The 16,948-nt window shown below is 41.3% G+C and overlaps 1 protein-coding gene across 2 annotated transcripts in view; it reads left to right on the top strand.

The window, feature by feature from the left end:
• The first annotated feature begins 12,312 nt into the window (after nucleotides 1-12,312).
• LOC117942439 (Down syndrome cell adhesion molecule-like protein 1 homolog) overlaps nucleotides 12,313-16,948 on the top strand; it is a 106,738-nt gene continuing 102,102 nt past the window's right edge. The window contains exon 1 of one of the 2 annotated variants that reach the window (XR_004656121.1): nucleotides 12,313-12,578. Coding sequence is in view for 1 of the 2 variants with exons in the window: in XM_034867895.1 (XP_034723786.1) it covers nucleotides 12,536-12,578 (43 nt within the window). In the remaining variant the exon portion in view is untranslated. The remainder of the gene's footprint in view (nucleotides 12,579-16,948) is intronic. The other variant, XM_034867895.1, reaches the window with a different exon arrangement.

Genomic DNA, 16,948 nt, shown 5'->3' with positions numbered 1-16,948 from the left:
GCAGGAGAACAAATGAACAATCCTTGTTGTGAATCTCTCCTGTCAGATCAGGCTTTCACCAATCTTAAGAGTGTTTTAAGGCCCAACGCTGTACAAATAAATGCTGTGTTCATTTTAGCAGGCCTTGTTGTGTAGCAACCTGTTGTGCTTTTGGCATAGATAAATAAAAGTATGTCTAAAGTCTAATAAAGTTTTTTTTTGTATTCATTCAGATGAAAAACAGATTTCAGAGCAGCATTTTTTTCAGAAGTGTCTTCAGGGAATTTATTAATCTGATTTCACAAGCAACTCTCTAACAGTACTCAAAATCAATCCGATAATTTCCTCTCAATGTCAGTTGAAATTCTAAGATACGACTTTGCGCTATGACAAAATGTGAGACAATGTTGTCCTCACCAGCAGAGCCAGTAACGTGCTGCTAATTCTGCTAGGATTCCAAAGGTTAGCAGATATGCTCTTTATTGGTATCAGAGTACAAACTTGAGACTGTGAATATGAGTAGCTAGACTGAAATAGGGCTGTGGGTGTGTAGAGGAGGTCTGTGTGTGTGTGTTAGAGTTAGAGGGTGGATCTGTATTGTGGGAGTTGGTCTATACCAACCTTGGGCATAGACAGGGGCACACACACTCACACACACCTGGTCAGAGGTAATAACAGAGGCTTCAGCAGCTCAGGTGAGTAATAACTTGCTTTCCTACACAAATGTTAAATTATGTGTGCAGGTTAACATTATTTATGTGCAAGACTATATAGCTGTAGCCTAATGTAAGCCAAATCATTGCAAATGCACAAATGAATGATCTGTGTTGTGAATCTCTCCTGTCAGGTCAGGCTTTTCACCAATACATACATATATATATACATGTATAAACTATCAATCTGTATATCTATCTATCTATCTATTTATCTATCTATCTGTATGACCGAATTACTTTAAAATGTTAATACATGATTTGGAGGGGTTAGTTGATGTCTACAATGCTGTGTAAAAAACATTTTGTGTAAAATAGAAATGTTTGGCATTCTCACAATGAAAAGCCTAACTTTTTTAAACCAAGTTGCTCCATTATTTTATATGGCAAAATACAAAAGCACACAAGGTGCACTAAATATGTGTTGTAAAAGTAGGTTTAGAGGACAGTATCTGTTGTCAGTGTTCTAGTTAATTGGGTGATGTGGTTCTCTGGCAAAATCACAGCGTATCAATTTGGCATTATTAGGCAGGCATCACCACAGCTACTCTTCTTGCCCCATCTACAACCTTGATCAAACTGTGCAAGGTTCAATGTTAATGAATATCTGAGCTGTAATATTAATTAATAAGTAACTATCCCAGTATGCCCTTGTGCTCAGTGGTGCATTGAAAAGGCCTAGACACATAATAAATGAAAGCCATGAACACAATTCACAGTGCCTTAACAAAATGGAGACAGGGAGGGGAATTTTCAGTGTGTTAATGTGTGTAAGTCAATGATTATAGGTCAAGAGGTGTAGCTCAGACAAGAGGTTTGTGTGTATACGCGCACGCGCCTCTGTGTGTGTGTGTGTGTGTGTGTAAAGGATGGAAAGGGAAGTGGTAAGGGAAAGAGGATCAATATCACTTTTAGCCTCTTAAAGTTCTCAGGGAGAACATCAAGTAAATCGCTTTGCTCCTAAGTCTGAAGTAGGGGAACCCAGTGAGGCAATTTGTTGGGACATATAGAGTTTCCAAGCTTTCAACTACCTCTCATCGACAATGAATAAGCCCGTCCTCTACAAGTCCCTAACCTAATTAAAATGGAGATACTATTGAAACCAAATCCACTCAAATCCTCCTCCCTTACAGTTTTCAGACACCAAACTTGATGGTAAATACTTTTATTGTCATTATTTCCCACAAGACGTTACTTTTTAAATGATCAAAAACAGCAGACGTGGATGGATAACCAGCTGCTGATATCACCGACCTTTTGTTAACTGTTTGCATTATGTCCCTACAGTTTTGTCAACTAAACACACAAACAGACCAGGCATCATGTCTTCTGGAGGTAAGTCACTCAGCACCTGAAGTGCTGATTATCCACGACAAAAGCGCTGCAGAGAGCCACTTTAACATGACACCATTTGAGCGGCACAAAAATATTTGCAAGGTCACAGCCATTTCTCCCTTAATGATTCTCACTCAGAACCGCTAACCACAACGTGTAAATCATATACCAGGGTGAATCAGGATTGGCTGATTAGCTTGGTTTTTTAAGAGTAATATAAGCATGCTGGTCAATGATGAACAACAATAAAAGAGGTCCCCTGATAGTTCAACAAATAAAAAAAGCAGAGTCCTGCAGCCTCACAGTTCCCCTTCTCCTTTCAGCATTCTGCCACAGATAATCATGTTCACAAAAACACGTGTCTGTTTGGTAAAAGAGTGACATGGTAAGTTAGAAGGCTTTGAAATTAGTATAGAAGCCAATGTAGAGGGACAAAAATAAGACACAATGTTGGGTGTTGAGAACAGGATACAATGTTATTATTTGTGGGGACATTTGTATTTCTAAATCTGATTTCCAGCCAATCTCATTTCAAACTACCCCAAAATAGCATGCTGCCTGTGTGAAAAACACCTTCAGGGAATGGACCAATGCTGATTATGACCTATTTTCTTAATATATGTTGTAAAGACTTACACAGCGAATCATTCAGTCTGTAGTGTGTCTAAATCAGTGCAAAAGGACTCCAATATTACTACAAGTCAATAAAAATCTATTACATGTATTTAATACCTTGTATAGAAGTAGCTATGTTTCTGTAGAAGTACTGTATGTTTCCACTGATGCTTTCCACCCATGCTCTTCTTTGTCTAGCCCAAGATGCACACATTGACTTTGATGCAGACTTTGTATACGGTAAGTAACAACAACTTTAAAAAAAGATTGTGTTTTGGGCATTTTGGCCTTTATAGATAAGACAGTTGCAGACAGTAAAGTGGGGAGAGAGAGAGAGGGGGGGCAAATGCAGCAAAGGGCCACAGGTCAGACTTGAACCCTGGACGCTGCGGCAAGGACTGAGCCCCGGCACATGGGGTGCATGCCCCACCAGATGAGCCAGAAGGGCGCTCCAACTGCCACTTTAAAAGTGTATCTGCTTGGATAAAATGGTATACTGTAATATTTCACTTTTACCAGTGCTCCTAAAAAATGTGGAAAGCATTAACAGGACAAAGGGAGTTTCTGCCAGAACATGCGGATATTAGATAAAATGAGAGATAGATGAAAAATATGAGTAACAGGATCTAGATTGTGGAGAGTGAAAGGAAAACCACTGTCTGTCTACTCGCAGGACCGATAGGCTCAATAATTTGTCCCAAATGCCATTGGCCTTTAAACTAAGGTCGTTTTTTTTTTATCTGTTTATTGACTTGTTCATGTTTTTTGTTCAGATAATTTTTGTGTTTTGCTCCCCCGGTGTTAAGTCTTGGTGTGTGGTACCATTGGCTGTAAACCAAATTGCCCCTCTGGGATGAAAATGATTCCCTGATGCTTGATCTATAGGTGACAGTGTCATGACATAAAGTTCTATGTGAATTTGTAGACTACCATACACTACGTGTTGGAGGTCTGATCTTCGCTGGGGTCATTGTGTTCCTTTCCATCATTCTGTTGGCAGGTAAGTCAACAGCTACATCCTGTGTGTGTGTGTGTGTGTGTGTGTGTGTGTGTGTGTGTGTGTGTGTTTGTTTTTGTGAATGGAGTAGAGATTCTATCAGCATGTTGCTAGACGCACTAGATGAATGCAAACAAAATTGCCTAAAAATCAGTCATTCGTTTTTTTTCTCTGAAGGAAACAAGCTCACCAGCTGTGGCAAATCCAAGGTAAGGGAAATGAAATGTGGCTTTATACTGACATCTGCTGGCCACACAATGAATGTGTAAACATAATAAGGTCAAAGTTTGTAATTTCTGCATACTTTCAGGTCAAATGTGATATGATGATAACATGAGATGAAATAACCCCCAGATAGCAATAACAACTTCTGTTTTATTGTCTCCAGCAACCAAGACATACTGAAGATGCCTAAACTGATCAGGACCAGCCGGGAACCTCGGAGAATGCTACAATGCTGTTATATGTGTAAGAATGTAAGGATTTTGTACAAATAAAGTTTGCTTAACCTTGCTGTTTTAAATTGATTCACCCAATTCACCAAAATCACCCAGATTTGGCTTTTTTTGCGAATCAACACACATAAAAATATAGTAATTAAATAAATATGCTCTGTATGCCCTGTTCCTGTAGTATCTAATTAAAGATAAACACCTGGCATTTTTTTCTGTAATACTTAAGATTCAATAGAGATTTTTTGGTCATTTGTCTGACTAGTTAATCAAAAATAACTATATAAAGCATAAAATAAAAAATCAGCTACCCAAATGTAGCTATAATATAACATAACAATACATATGTAAAAGTATCAAAATAAATCATATAGCTAATAACTATTTAACAATGCTCAATGAACATTAACAAATACAACAATACAAATTAACAAATGAAGCAGTCATTTGCCTTTCCAGATTAGAGAAATGGCCTCTCCAAATGTCTGTGCACGTCCCTGCACACACACACACACACACACACACACACACACACACACACACACACACACACACACACACACACACACACACACACCACACACACAACACAGACAACACAGACACACTTCAGCTGTAGTTCTGTAGATAGAGCGTTGTAAGTAAGTAAAATAAAGTTAAAGTATGGTGATAGATGCACATTATTTGATGGTGAAAAATGATTCAGGCTTTAAGATGTTTTCATACTTAGTGCTTCCTCAAAATAAGGATGCGGATGTTAACATGGTTCCTTGGACTTGTAGTAACACAAACGATCACACGGTGGCGTCTTAAGCAACAAGAAGAAGGATAAAAAGAAGAAGAAGGACGACTTCCCCCCGACAGGCCGTGAATAAGTTAAAACTGCTGACTGAAGAAAGGAGGGAAATCCAATACACCCGAATACTGTGGCAAATAAAAAAGTTGGTGGAAAAATACCCTTGCTAACATAGACCGTATATTATTTAATATTAACAGTTTATGCTTGCTAATCAAAACTTTTGAAGGATAGAAACGGATATTATCACAAACTGTAATAATCTGAGAAAAGTAAATACTGCAGATTACATCAGGGAAAGACTAAAAAACATAAGCAACATAAACCGTTTAACTCAAGCAGAGACAAATTGGATCAATCAGTTGCAGCACGTTGGAAGACCACCATCAGTGGGATTAAAAGTAGCAGTTCACCGTTTTTGGTTGCAGAAAGGGCCAACATCGAGAACCATTTACTTCCTCACTACTTTATCCGTTTTGCCGTTGAATCAGAGCCAGCTAAAGCCGAGCGGTGGCATCATAGGCTGCTGTATTTTCACCGCTGCGGCACAGATGACAAAGCGCATTAATCATACCGACAGAAAACTGCGCCTGATTAATTATCCTTGAATAAATAAGTCGTTACAGGCAGAGACAGGAGCTGTCAACTGGCTGGGTGAGTCCCAAGGACCCCCTGCTCTCTCTCTCTCCCCCTCCCTCTCTTCCTTCGCTCTCTCCACTCAGCCTCCTGAATTTGTGGGAAAGAATGAAGGGCCGAGCTGTAAAAGTTAACACCGCCTGCTGCCGAGCGGTTTTACCGGTTGGATCCCTCAGGGCTCGGGTCAGCTGCTTTCCATAAGGGCTTCAGTTGAGGTAAGCATGAGGAACCATTCATTGCACAGTTCACTAGAGCTGATAACATCACAGCACCAGAAAGAAGGTTTGGAGAACACTGAAACAAATGGCCACTATGCTGGAAAGGTGTGGGAGGCCTGATCAGTTCCTGTTCCCATAAGCATTTAGGATGGCTGCTGGTGTCTGACAATGCTGAGACAGAGGGAAAAATACCCGTGGAAAGCTGATGAAATGTGTTTTCCTTGCACGGATGGAACATTTGTAAAGCCAGGGTGTTGACAAAGTAACCTTCACATTCATGACAAGCGATTGACACCAAGATACACACTGTCTCTCTGCTGGTTGTTCCTAACGTTGTGACTGCTGCTCTTCTAGGTGTTGCTGTGTGTTGAGTTTTTTCTAAATATTACAATATATAGCAATTCTAATCATGCACCTGTAGTTTTTCTTCGTCATCTCAAGTTATTCTCAAAGTGCAGATGACCAGCCCTGTGTCATAGGCCAAGCTGACCTAATGCTGCTGGCCTTCACGCAATATCACCAACTGTTCATTAAACATGTCCTTCTCATTTGGCTGTAACCTTTAGTCTTACTTGGAGGGTTTAAGGTTCTAAAGTTCAAAACATCCCACAACTTAATTACATTTTTGTATATTATATATTCCTATATGGTATATTCTTCTATTAAAATTCAAATTCAGAGGAAGCAACAGTAGCAGGCTTAGGCTGCACAGCTACAATGTTAATAACATTAATCCTTGGTTGGTTTTGGTCTTTTTGTTGAATTTCTAAAGAACCAGAAAGATATGGAGTATGCAATGGATTGTCTTTTAAATAAACGCCTGTGTTGTCTCTTCTAAAATGAGCTTGGCCACTGCATGGTTTAATGCAACCAAGGCAAGAGTTGTTGTCAAAGTCACCAAACAATCACACAGTTTCTTTTATGTTCAGTTTGATATTCTTGTAGTTGTAGAAACTGAAGAATGTTAGGCTGATTAGCTTTTATCTGTTATCTGCAACATGTTTTTAACGTCTATGTCCATTCATTTTATTGTTTGTATTTGTGAGAGTGTTTTGTGTGTTTGTGGGCTTATGCATGTTCGTGTGTGTAACAGGTTAAGCAGTAAGCAGGTACAGGAGTGGTAGTGTTGGAACAACATCCTCTCACACTTGCCGACTCTTTCTTTCTTTCTTTCTTTCTTTTAATGTAACAGACCAAAACTGTAAAGATTTGAGTGTAAACTTTAGTGTATTTTACTTTGGTCATACCTTATTTATACATGTTGCTCCTCTATATGCCTGGAACTTACTACAGTTTGACGTATGACATATAGCTACAACATGTTATTTATTCAGTAGCAAAGAACCATGGTGGGATTAACTTGTTTGAGGACCCTGGGGCAACCATTTGTTGTTGAGCCTCCACTCCCTACCTCCTTCAATATGTCCGTTGTGTATGTACCTGTTGCTTTGAAGTTTTCATTATGTATAGTGCACACAGCAAATTACAACTGACAGCATCGTTATTTGTCAAGAAACCAACTTGTGCTCTTGTCCTGGAATAATACCACCTGGCCTCATGTTTTCTGGTTGTCACTTTGTGGTAATAAGACTTAACATTACTTTTCTGAGTAATATTCACTGTGTGAGCACCATAAAGAAAAACTAAAATACAAGATTAGTTCCTCAGGGCAGTCACCCACTTTATTAGGTTGGTAAGCTAGCCTTGCCAAGAACAAAGCTCAGGAACTATGTTTAGAAATGGATGTATGGAGATGTATATATTGTTTACTGTGACAGTGGTTTAAAGTTGACTGGTATCATCATGTTTTCATTTAAATCAACACTTTCAATCAACAATCAATTTCCTTTAATTACACTCACTGGACACTGTATACCATGGATGTCTGGTATGAAAGCCCTCACTCCATCATTGCATTCTTTATGACTTCAACACTGGCATATCTTCATATACAAGGCTATTTTAGGTCTCCTTCCATCCTACCTTGGGACCTATATCAGTGTATATTGGACCGACACTTACAATCTTCGTTCCCAGGATCTTTTCCTTCTGTCTGTTCCAAAGGTTAGAACTGAGCTGGGGAAAAAGGCGTTAAAGTTCGCTGCTCCCTCTACATGGAACAAGTTACAGAAATCCATGAAACTTACTGAGCTGGTCTCATTGGTCGCTTTTAAGAGGATGTTGATTGACTTGGAGACAGCCACATCTGGCTGGAGATGTTTGGCCTGATGTGTTTAGGATTCTGGTTGACTTTAAGGGATTTGCTGTTTCAGTTGTTTATGTTTTTAGTGTTTTTGTATATTTTTTGTTTGTATGTATGTGTGGTTGTACCGCTGCCCATCTTGGCCAGGACACTCTTGAAAAAGAGATTTTTAATCTCAATGAGTCTCTTCGTGGTTAAATAAAATAAAAAAAACATTTAGCAAATATTTTACAAGTAACCCACTTCAGTGTTGCAAACACTTTGGACAACCAACTTTCTTTAAAGAGAGAAAGAAATCATCAGCAGGCCAGACTTTTGTCATTATTGATCTATTTGCCAAACCCTTGGAAATTGGAGACATCAATATGTTTTCCCCACTGAAAACATAGACCAAAGACCAGCCCATGTAGGGAACTTGCCATTGTATGATCTTCTAATGATAACATCTTTAATTGTGACCACTGGGTGTCACTAGATATCTCTGATCAATATCTCTCTACAAGCCACAACCATATTCATCGGACTCAGTCTTTAATATATTCAAATTCAAATGATAAATGTTAATCCTTTACAGAGCTGTTCAAATTCCAATTCTCCTTTGTTATGCTTGAGGAACACAGTCAAAGTCAAGATGTGTTTGTGTGTCACCCACTCCAGAGCCAGAGCAACGGGTCTCTACGTTGGTCCCACAGAGGACACCTCCAGCGGCAGCCATCTTGGAAGTGGTGGTATCGGGCTGGCACAGTATGTTTTTGTCTGCGGGTGTTCTGTCTGCCTCAGAATCGAATCGTTCGCCATCTCCAATGTTTTTTCTTTCTCTTTTTTTCAATGTCATAGTCTTTCTCCCCCTTCACCCTTTCCTCCCTCCTTCTCAGCCATGCAAATAGTCTCATTTGCAAATGTGAAAAAACAAGTAGGGAGAAAAAAGAGAGATGAAAAGATGAACCTCCAGCTGAAGAAGGTGCTCCCCTACAAACCACCTCCGCCCCTCACCCCATCCTCTCGTTATCCTCCCTGGCTCATTTGAATAAATTAACACCCCTTGATGTCTCATGTGCACATGCACGTACTCCTGCAAAAACACACATACGCAAGCACGTACACACTCAACCAAATGCACTCCTAATTTACATGTGCACGCACAACCGACTGTAGGGTATGAGAGCAGCCAGAAATACATGTCCTGCGTTTAACCGCCATGTAGACACATGCTCACACACACACACACACACACACACACACACGCACACACGCACACGCACACGCACACGCACACGCACACGCACACGCACACGCATTCTCAGATGTGCTGATACGCTCGTACACATCTGCCACAAAATCACGCATGCTTGGTTTAAAGGCAAACACACTTCATTGGCTGACGCCTGGCGTTAATGTACTGCGGCACGGTGGTGTGTGATTCATATTAGCCTATAGGACCTTTTTCACGACAGACATTTTGACTTGTCATAGTAGGAAAAGCACAGCTGAAATTGATAACCTTAATGATGGCTCAATTCCATCAGGTGTCCCAGTAATGTATTTCAGTGAGTCAGCATGCACAACACCAGGGCCTCTCCTAAGTGGAATGCAGCCATCATAAATGGTTTTGAATACACCTGTGCTTTTCCTACTATGACATGTCAACATGTCTGCTTCTGTTCATACATAGCGGCATGCAGAGGTATCTAGAGGTATCTTATCACTAAGATAAAGGAGCTCTACAGCACATAGCTTGGCTTTGAGCATGCTTTTTTGCTTAGTCTGTTTTAACTGCCATGATGCAGTTTTAAAGGAACATAACTCTTCCATTTACCCATCATAGAGTGATTTGCCTCTTCCAGCTCCTCCAATCATAATCCACCACCATTTGCTCATGTTCCCGCAGCTCTCTCCCTGTTCTCATTACTATCCCTGTGCTCTTGCACAGAGCTAAGCAGTAGTACCATGTGCCCTCTTCCTCTCCTAATTCTGACCTTGGTTATGGTTTCATTGGGCTGGGGGGCTGTGCATTAATACCGGATACATTAGCGCTAATATGATCCTAGCATGTTGCGGCCTGAGGGGCAGCTTTGATTGTCTGAGCATTAACATTAACATCCACATTAACTTATCCGCCTCATCACTCTCTCTGTGCCCCTTGCCCCTCCCTCTGCTGTCTGTTTCTTTGCTGCCTTGCTCACCCATTTTCTTCCTCAGTCAACAAACTCTCTCACTCATTTCCTATCTCCTTCCCTATCTCCAGGCAACGACATAGCAGAGTGATGGAGATGACTCACATGGTGCTGTGGTTTTTTTAGGGTTACTGTCCTCAGTGACAGTCGCTAGAGCTGTCTGGGATCTGCTTGCCTTTTCTCCGGCCTGGCTGGCCGAGCTCAGCCTGTCAGCCTCCATGATGATCACTGGCTGACATACAGTACAACCTGCTTGGTGCTGTCAGGCCGACTTACATCAGCCGCCTAACCAGCTTGCTACACTGCCTTTTGAAGTCCTGAAAGAGTCCTTCGTATGTCACCACACAGGTCTGCAGGGTGGCACCTCTGTTTGAGGAACTTAGTTTGAGTGGCAAGGTGTTGGGTGCTGTTATATGACCACTTTGTCATCGGGAGAGGAGAACTACTTAATGCTGAGACAGAGCATATTCCCTGAGGGTTTCTAAACAAGTTTCCCTCACCATACACAACACGCTGCACTTTTACACCTGGACTATTGTTGGTGGCTGAACATGTGTTCATCTAAAATATGAAAGTTATTTTAGTGTACACATCTGGATGTACAGAATGTGTAATGGAAGTGCTTCTGTGCACACTCTAAATGTGTCCCTGTCATCGAGTGGTGTTTGTGGGTCTGTTTGAAAGAGAGAGAGAGAGAGAGAGAGAGAGACATAGAGGGTGCGTGGGTGTGTGTGTTTCCACCTGTTATATAATAAGAGTGGAGGCAGAGTGTGCTGCCTTGCCTGCCACACTACAGCGGCTCTTCAGTGGGAGTGAGAGAGGCCACAGCTTGCCTCAGCTCCGTTCCTCAACCAGGACTACTTCTGGTTACGAGACTCCAAATGCCACATTACGATATATTACCTACAGAGACCCAGAAAGATTAGTGGCAAAGGTCGTGTCAAGTTTAAGGTGTTTAATGTCAGATAAGTAGTGTGACTGAATGGTAAACGAGTCGAGTTTCCACAGTTGGTCTGAAATGGAGGAAGAACAATCAGTTGTGCGTTGGCATTTAGTGTGTTGTGTGTTGATTGGACTGGAAGTTGGACTAAATGACAGTAAAGAGAAGAGGGCTGAATGAGACAGCTTTGAACCATGCAGTGTTAAAATGTCAGAAGCCATGGAGGTCAGTTGATTGTTTTTCTCCAATAATTAATTTAGAGTGAAATATGATAGCAGATTAATTGATTTAGAGTGTATTATAGTCCAAAATGGGATTATGATTTTTATTATTTTTTTTGTATTTCTTTAGAAGTTTCAGATTAGTCAATACACTGCATCAGGTGGCTGGGCTGCTGATGCTTATATCTATAAATCCAGTATTAGGTATACACAGTATTAGGCCATATGCATTGTATACATTTTTAACATAACTATAAATGGTAAAAGTAGATGAAAGTGCAGGAGGTGTTGTTAAGAGTCAGACTTTTCCCGAGTCAGTAACCAAGAAAGAAGGCTCACCATCGCGCACGCGTGTGAGTGCGCGTGTGTGTGTGTGAGTTAGAAAGTCAAAGAGCGAGATTCACAGATCGAATTTGATGATTTTTATTTACCATATCGACCACAGTAAACACATATTTTAAATTAGGTTGATTTTGAATAATTCCCTCATGCTGTGGTTTTTTTTCCTAAAACTATTAGGTCTGTTTTGAAGAAAAGTGATTTGAGCGCTACGAGTGTCTGTGGTAGTAACACGCAGGTGCGCAGAGCACGTTCCCACTTTCCCCTTGAATGAAACGGAGGCTGCAGCCTCTCTGCGCTCCTTCTCTTCTCTCCACCTGGACTTCACACTAATAGATGCCCATGTTCTGTTACTTTACAATGGCACATTATGTTGGTTGTACTTTAACTCTGTGCGCGCACCACTGCTGCAATGACAACTGATTTATGGAAATTGGAGATGATTTGCATGGGAAATACGCACAGACATTTCCCCCAACGGTTGTTTTTTTTAAACTTCCTTTCATAAAAAACAACATTCAAATGACTTGTATGACCGGACATTTTGAACTTTGTTATTGGGAGTCCACTGAAGCCATCTATCCAGTGCGCGTAATACAGAGGTACCAGTGCTTTCCTTTAGGTCCCTTTTGGTGCGTATAGCTCACCTCTCCATCACGCCGCATCATTAGGATACCGGGGGTGGGGCGACAGCAGCCTGTCCCGGTAAGGGGAGGAGAGAACAGGGAGCAGAGGCGGTACTTTCTCCGCGGCTCGTTTCTCGGCGCTGGAGAGTGTGGGACCAGGGCTGGAGAGACCGCCGGGGAGGATCAGCAGAACCAGTCCAGCACGGAGACTCGCCTGGCCGACCGCTGCGCCGTGCACTCTTCTTGGGGGACTGCACAACCTTCCTGTGAAATATAACTGCTTTTAATGGCATGTGGCTTGTAACTTTACTTCTGCTGTATTCTTTGCAAGAAGGTACGTTGGAAATGTGTATCTTCCAGTGTTGCTTATCTGCATGCTGTCTCTTCCAGTGCACTGCTGAAGTTGACTGTGCTTGTTTATTAGCTTGTCAGATTGAGAAAATGATGTTGGAGTGAATTGATTAGAATCACAAAGGAAGGGCACATATGTCAAATCAAACTCTAAATCACCTTTCGAAGAAGACCTGTAACTTTTTCTTAATGTTTTGAAATGATGTTTTTCTGATCTGCGTTAATTTTCCTCATGAACGAGTGCTCGGATTTCTCTTGCGTTCTCAATGTCTCATAATGATCAGCTGATAATGTGATTAAGAACGATCAAAAAAAGGCTTATGAGCATAAAATCAGTGTGCATTTCATTTGGACAAACGGAGAAAATGATAAAACACATACTAGATCTCAAAAGTGCACAGTGCGTTCGTTAAGATGAAAAAGACAACGGCTTTTGCATTTTTGCATGATGAATATGTGGAGGTGTCGTGAATATGGAGGCTGTTGAATAGGAGGAGAGGCTGATAAGGATCTGCAGGCGCGCGCACGGGTAGACAGGCGACCTCGAGCGCTGATGTTGGCCACAGCTGTAGGCGGCAAAAGTCCAAGGGGGCAGAGAAGTTTAATTTGCTGACTTTTTCTGCCCTGTCCCAACACAAATAAAATGTTAGTGTGTATGTATGTGTGATGTGTGTGTGTGTGTATGTGCTCGCGCGGAAAGGGAGGGGGGAGAAGAGGGGGGATCCCTTGGGGTTAAAGCTTCCTTTTTTATCAGCTGATTTTTGGAAACAGCACTAAAATAGTGCATAAACACCAATTTCTGTCCGCGTGTTTTGAAGTGTGTGTGCAATTGTGTGGCAACAAGGGTCAATACGTTTTATGAGAGACGTGTGAACTGATGCTGGGGGTATTGAGCGCTGGCTTTTAATTTGTAGATAATGTGCCCCACTTGGATATTTAAAAGACGAGGCCATATATTGCGGGTTGTTTTCTTTGATAAGATGTAGGGGTGTCAGCCAGTGTATGCACACTCAGTTGTTATCATGCCTGGTCTAATTATTCAGCCACCATTTTCTGTGGCACCAGATTCTACTGATTGCCTTCCCTCTTAATACTGCAGATGGACGAGAATGATTAAATTAGCCTTTTAAATGTACAATGATATGTTCTGTTGTTTCTTATGAATTTCCATCACTTTGTAACAACCACACAACTGAGGAAAATATTTTGTTTTCTACTTCATTTCCATCCGTTTTACATATCCGCACGGGTTCGTAAGATGCCTGGTTATAAGCTTTATAGTTAGCAGATATTTAATAATCATAAAGAATTTGTTTATGATTATGGATAGTACGCGTGTTTCATGTTCCTGGTCTCCATCATTGGCCTTGGCAGTGCCCTCTGGCAGGCTGCAGCTGCAGCGAGGACTTCTGGGCTGTTTTTGTTGTATGTAATTGGATTAAAGGGTCTATTTCGATTATACACGCTGTACATCGCCTTGTCCCGTGACCGAACGAGATTGTGTGTGTGTGTGTGTGTGTGTGTGTGTGTGTGTGTCTGTGTGTGTGTGTTGAGGGGAGGAGGGTTGGGGGCTGCAAACAGCCACTGGAGCGGAAAGAGTGCTTGAGATGGGAGAGATGTAGATAACGCAGTGGAAAACAAACTTCCATTTTCCGTTGTTTTTCAACGCCATGTTCCGCTCATTTTTGCACGAATCGAGTGTGATGTGTTGTCTCATGTGGCTGCTGTGAATTTTAGACATGCATAACTTTTAATCAACTTTATTTTAAGGTGGAAAGGTAGGTCTATTATCATACATGCATATGCATTAGTACTGCGTATTTTCCTGGCTCGGCCGCGCCTCCTTGAATGGCACACAAGTCTCTGCCTATTTATATACATCGCTATGAAAATATGTTGTAGACCAATCGCTACATTTTCAGAGAATTAAGTATTTTTCTTTATCTTTTTCTGTCATTAATTTGACATTCATTAGGTTATTACTGGCATTTTGTTGATTTGGTTTGGCTGCATATCAGCACACCTGCACCCATGAGTGCGGAGAGGAGGGGGAGAGGGATGGATGGGTGGATAGATAGATGAATAGAGAGAGAGAGGAGGGGGGAGGAAACACTCATTCTTCTTTGTCATGATTTGGGAGGTTGCTTGTCATTTTATGTAAAAATAAATTGAGACAAACTGCTGAGGGCTGTGTGGGGATCTACTTCCAGGCCTGACATAGGCCAGAAGAGAGCCTGTGAAATAGGAAAAGGCTTAAATAATTATTACAATTAGTACATTTCTAAATCAGTCAAAAAACGACACTCCCTTTGGTGTGGAATTTAGAGAAATTCAGTCAGTATTTGTACAGATTTTAAGGAAAAAATGTGTGATCGAGATGAAGTGAGAGCTGTTGCTATAATTATTTCATCAATTAATGTGATTCCGGTTTTATCCAGTTTCTGTCTACAGGCCTCCTGCAGCACACACTCCACATTAAACTGAACATTGACTGCAGATTCTACAAGAACATTCTTGCAGACATGTAAAACACGTTTGGCTCTTATTTTGTTTGCACTTTTTTTTTATTTGAACATGTGATGGACTAAACATCGCGTTTTTTTGTCTTTAAGCAATTCTGATAAGATGGGATGTTGACACTTACACCATTTAATGTCAGTACTTTTTATTTCAGTAAGTAACACACGAAATGTCACCACTCTTTCAAGACGTGTGAACAGAAGGGTAGTTTGATAAACTGATCTGTTCTAAGGTCACCTGTTTTTTCTCATTCCATTACAAGGGACTCTTATACAGACAGGCCTGAGCCGCTGATCTGCGGCGTAGTTGCGGACCACGGGCTGTGTGTAATTTTGGAGTCAAAACAGATACAGACTAGAGAAGTGCTTGAAGGGGGAGCGCAGTAATTGCGGTATGAGTCAGATTCTGGTGGCTGCTATAGGCTACACCCGCACGATGCACTCAGATGTTGTGTCTGGGTTGGATAACTGAAGCTTTAGTGGCTGATAGTATGACAACAATTTGGGAGTTTTCTTCCCACCTCACTATATCTTTAAATAGCCTATCATGGTGTAAAATCTGGTTGGATTGGTGTTTGTTCGGGGACTGGGAGGTGTGCTATGTGACCCACAGTTCAAGATTCCCTGTTTTTGTCTTGATTGGAAGAAAAAAAGTGATTTTTAAAGATGACTGTGCACAACGTGGAGGAGGAGAGGGTATGTGTGGGAGTTTGTGTTGTTTTTCTAGCTCCACGGATTCAATAAAGTGCCTTAGCGTAACTTCAGGACAGAATCTTGCCAACGTCAGACCTACATATTAAGAAGTGTGTTTAAAGTTCACAAATACGGAACAGGAATAAATCATTTGAATGAAATTCACTTACAATGTATCCATGATGCATATGTCCATTTCAAAAAAGTCACATTAGATCAAAACGTTATAAGTGACCCATTATATGTCTTATTTCTCCGGGTCGAGTCCCGCTCTGCCTGCACCACCTGTCACTTTTCTTGGAGAGAGACACACTGCTCCACAGTATAATAGCTACATATCACTCTCAGGTTAATTCGCCTCCCTGGTTGTGCTCTGGCGAGCAAAGCCTGCTTTCGTTGTCAAGTGTTGGCGGTCTGCGTTTGGCAGCTGACCCGTGCGGCACAAACACAGCCATCTGAACATGTCATGCAGTCTCAACACATGAAGGTTGGTTTAAAGACGCACTAAAGCTTCTTTTTTTTGTCAAAACAGAAAAAAAAACATTCTTGTCGCCTTAGTAGAATAGGATTTTATAAGCGCACGAAATTACTTGGTAAGAAGGATAATCTTGTTTGGTTTTTAGCCTTTTCAGCTGGCACGCACCACTTTAAAAAAACAGCGTTCCCAAATGTCTTACTGTTTGTCATCATCACACATCTGTAGATCTAAAAGCCCATCATAACAGGGTCATTATTTTACTAAGCTTCTACAGACAGAAGTGGATTTGGACCGCTCACTCAACAGGTTTTACGCACAGCAGTAGTTGTCCGGTTGCCCGGTGCCCTCTCCATTACGCACGGAGAAAGATTGATGGTCATGCCTTGAGTGACAAAAGAATGAAACAATCTCACTTTAACGTCTCACAATCGACTCTGTATTTCACTCTTTCCTGTTCTGCTTACTATCAAACGATTTATGGCCCTGTCTCTTAGGGAGAATAGGAAAAAAAAAACATCTCTACAAATCTGACACTCACTTCAACAACGGAAATCATCCTTTTGAAGTGGGAGTAGGAAATATTCCAAACGCTGAAATGGCTGCCTAATATTTTACTGACACTGCATAAACTGGAGATAGGGGTTGTTTACCCCCCCCCCCCCC

Source organism: Etheostoma cragini, chromosome 3, assembly GCF_013103735.1.
Source record: "Etheostoma cragini isolate CJK2018 chromosome 3, CSU_Ecrag_1.0, whole genome shotgun sequence".
Lineage (NCBI taxonomy): Eukaryota > Metazoa > Chordata > Actinopteri > Perciformes > Percidae > Etheostoma > Etheostoma cragini.
The sequence above is the reverse complement of the archived record's forward strand: the minus strand, read 5'-3'. Positions and strand labels throughout refer to the sequence as shown.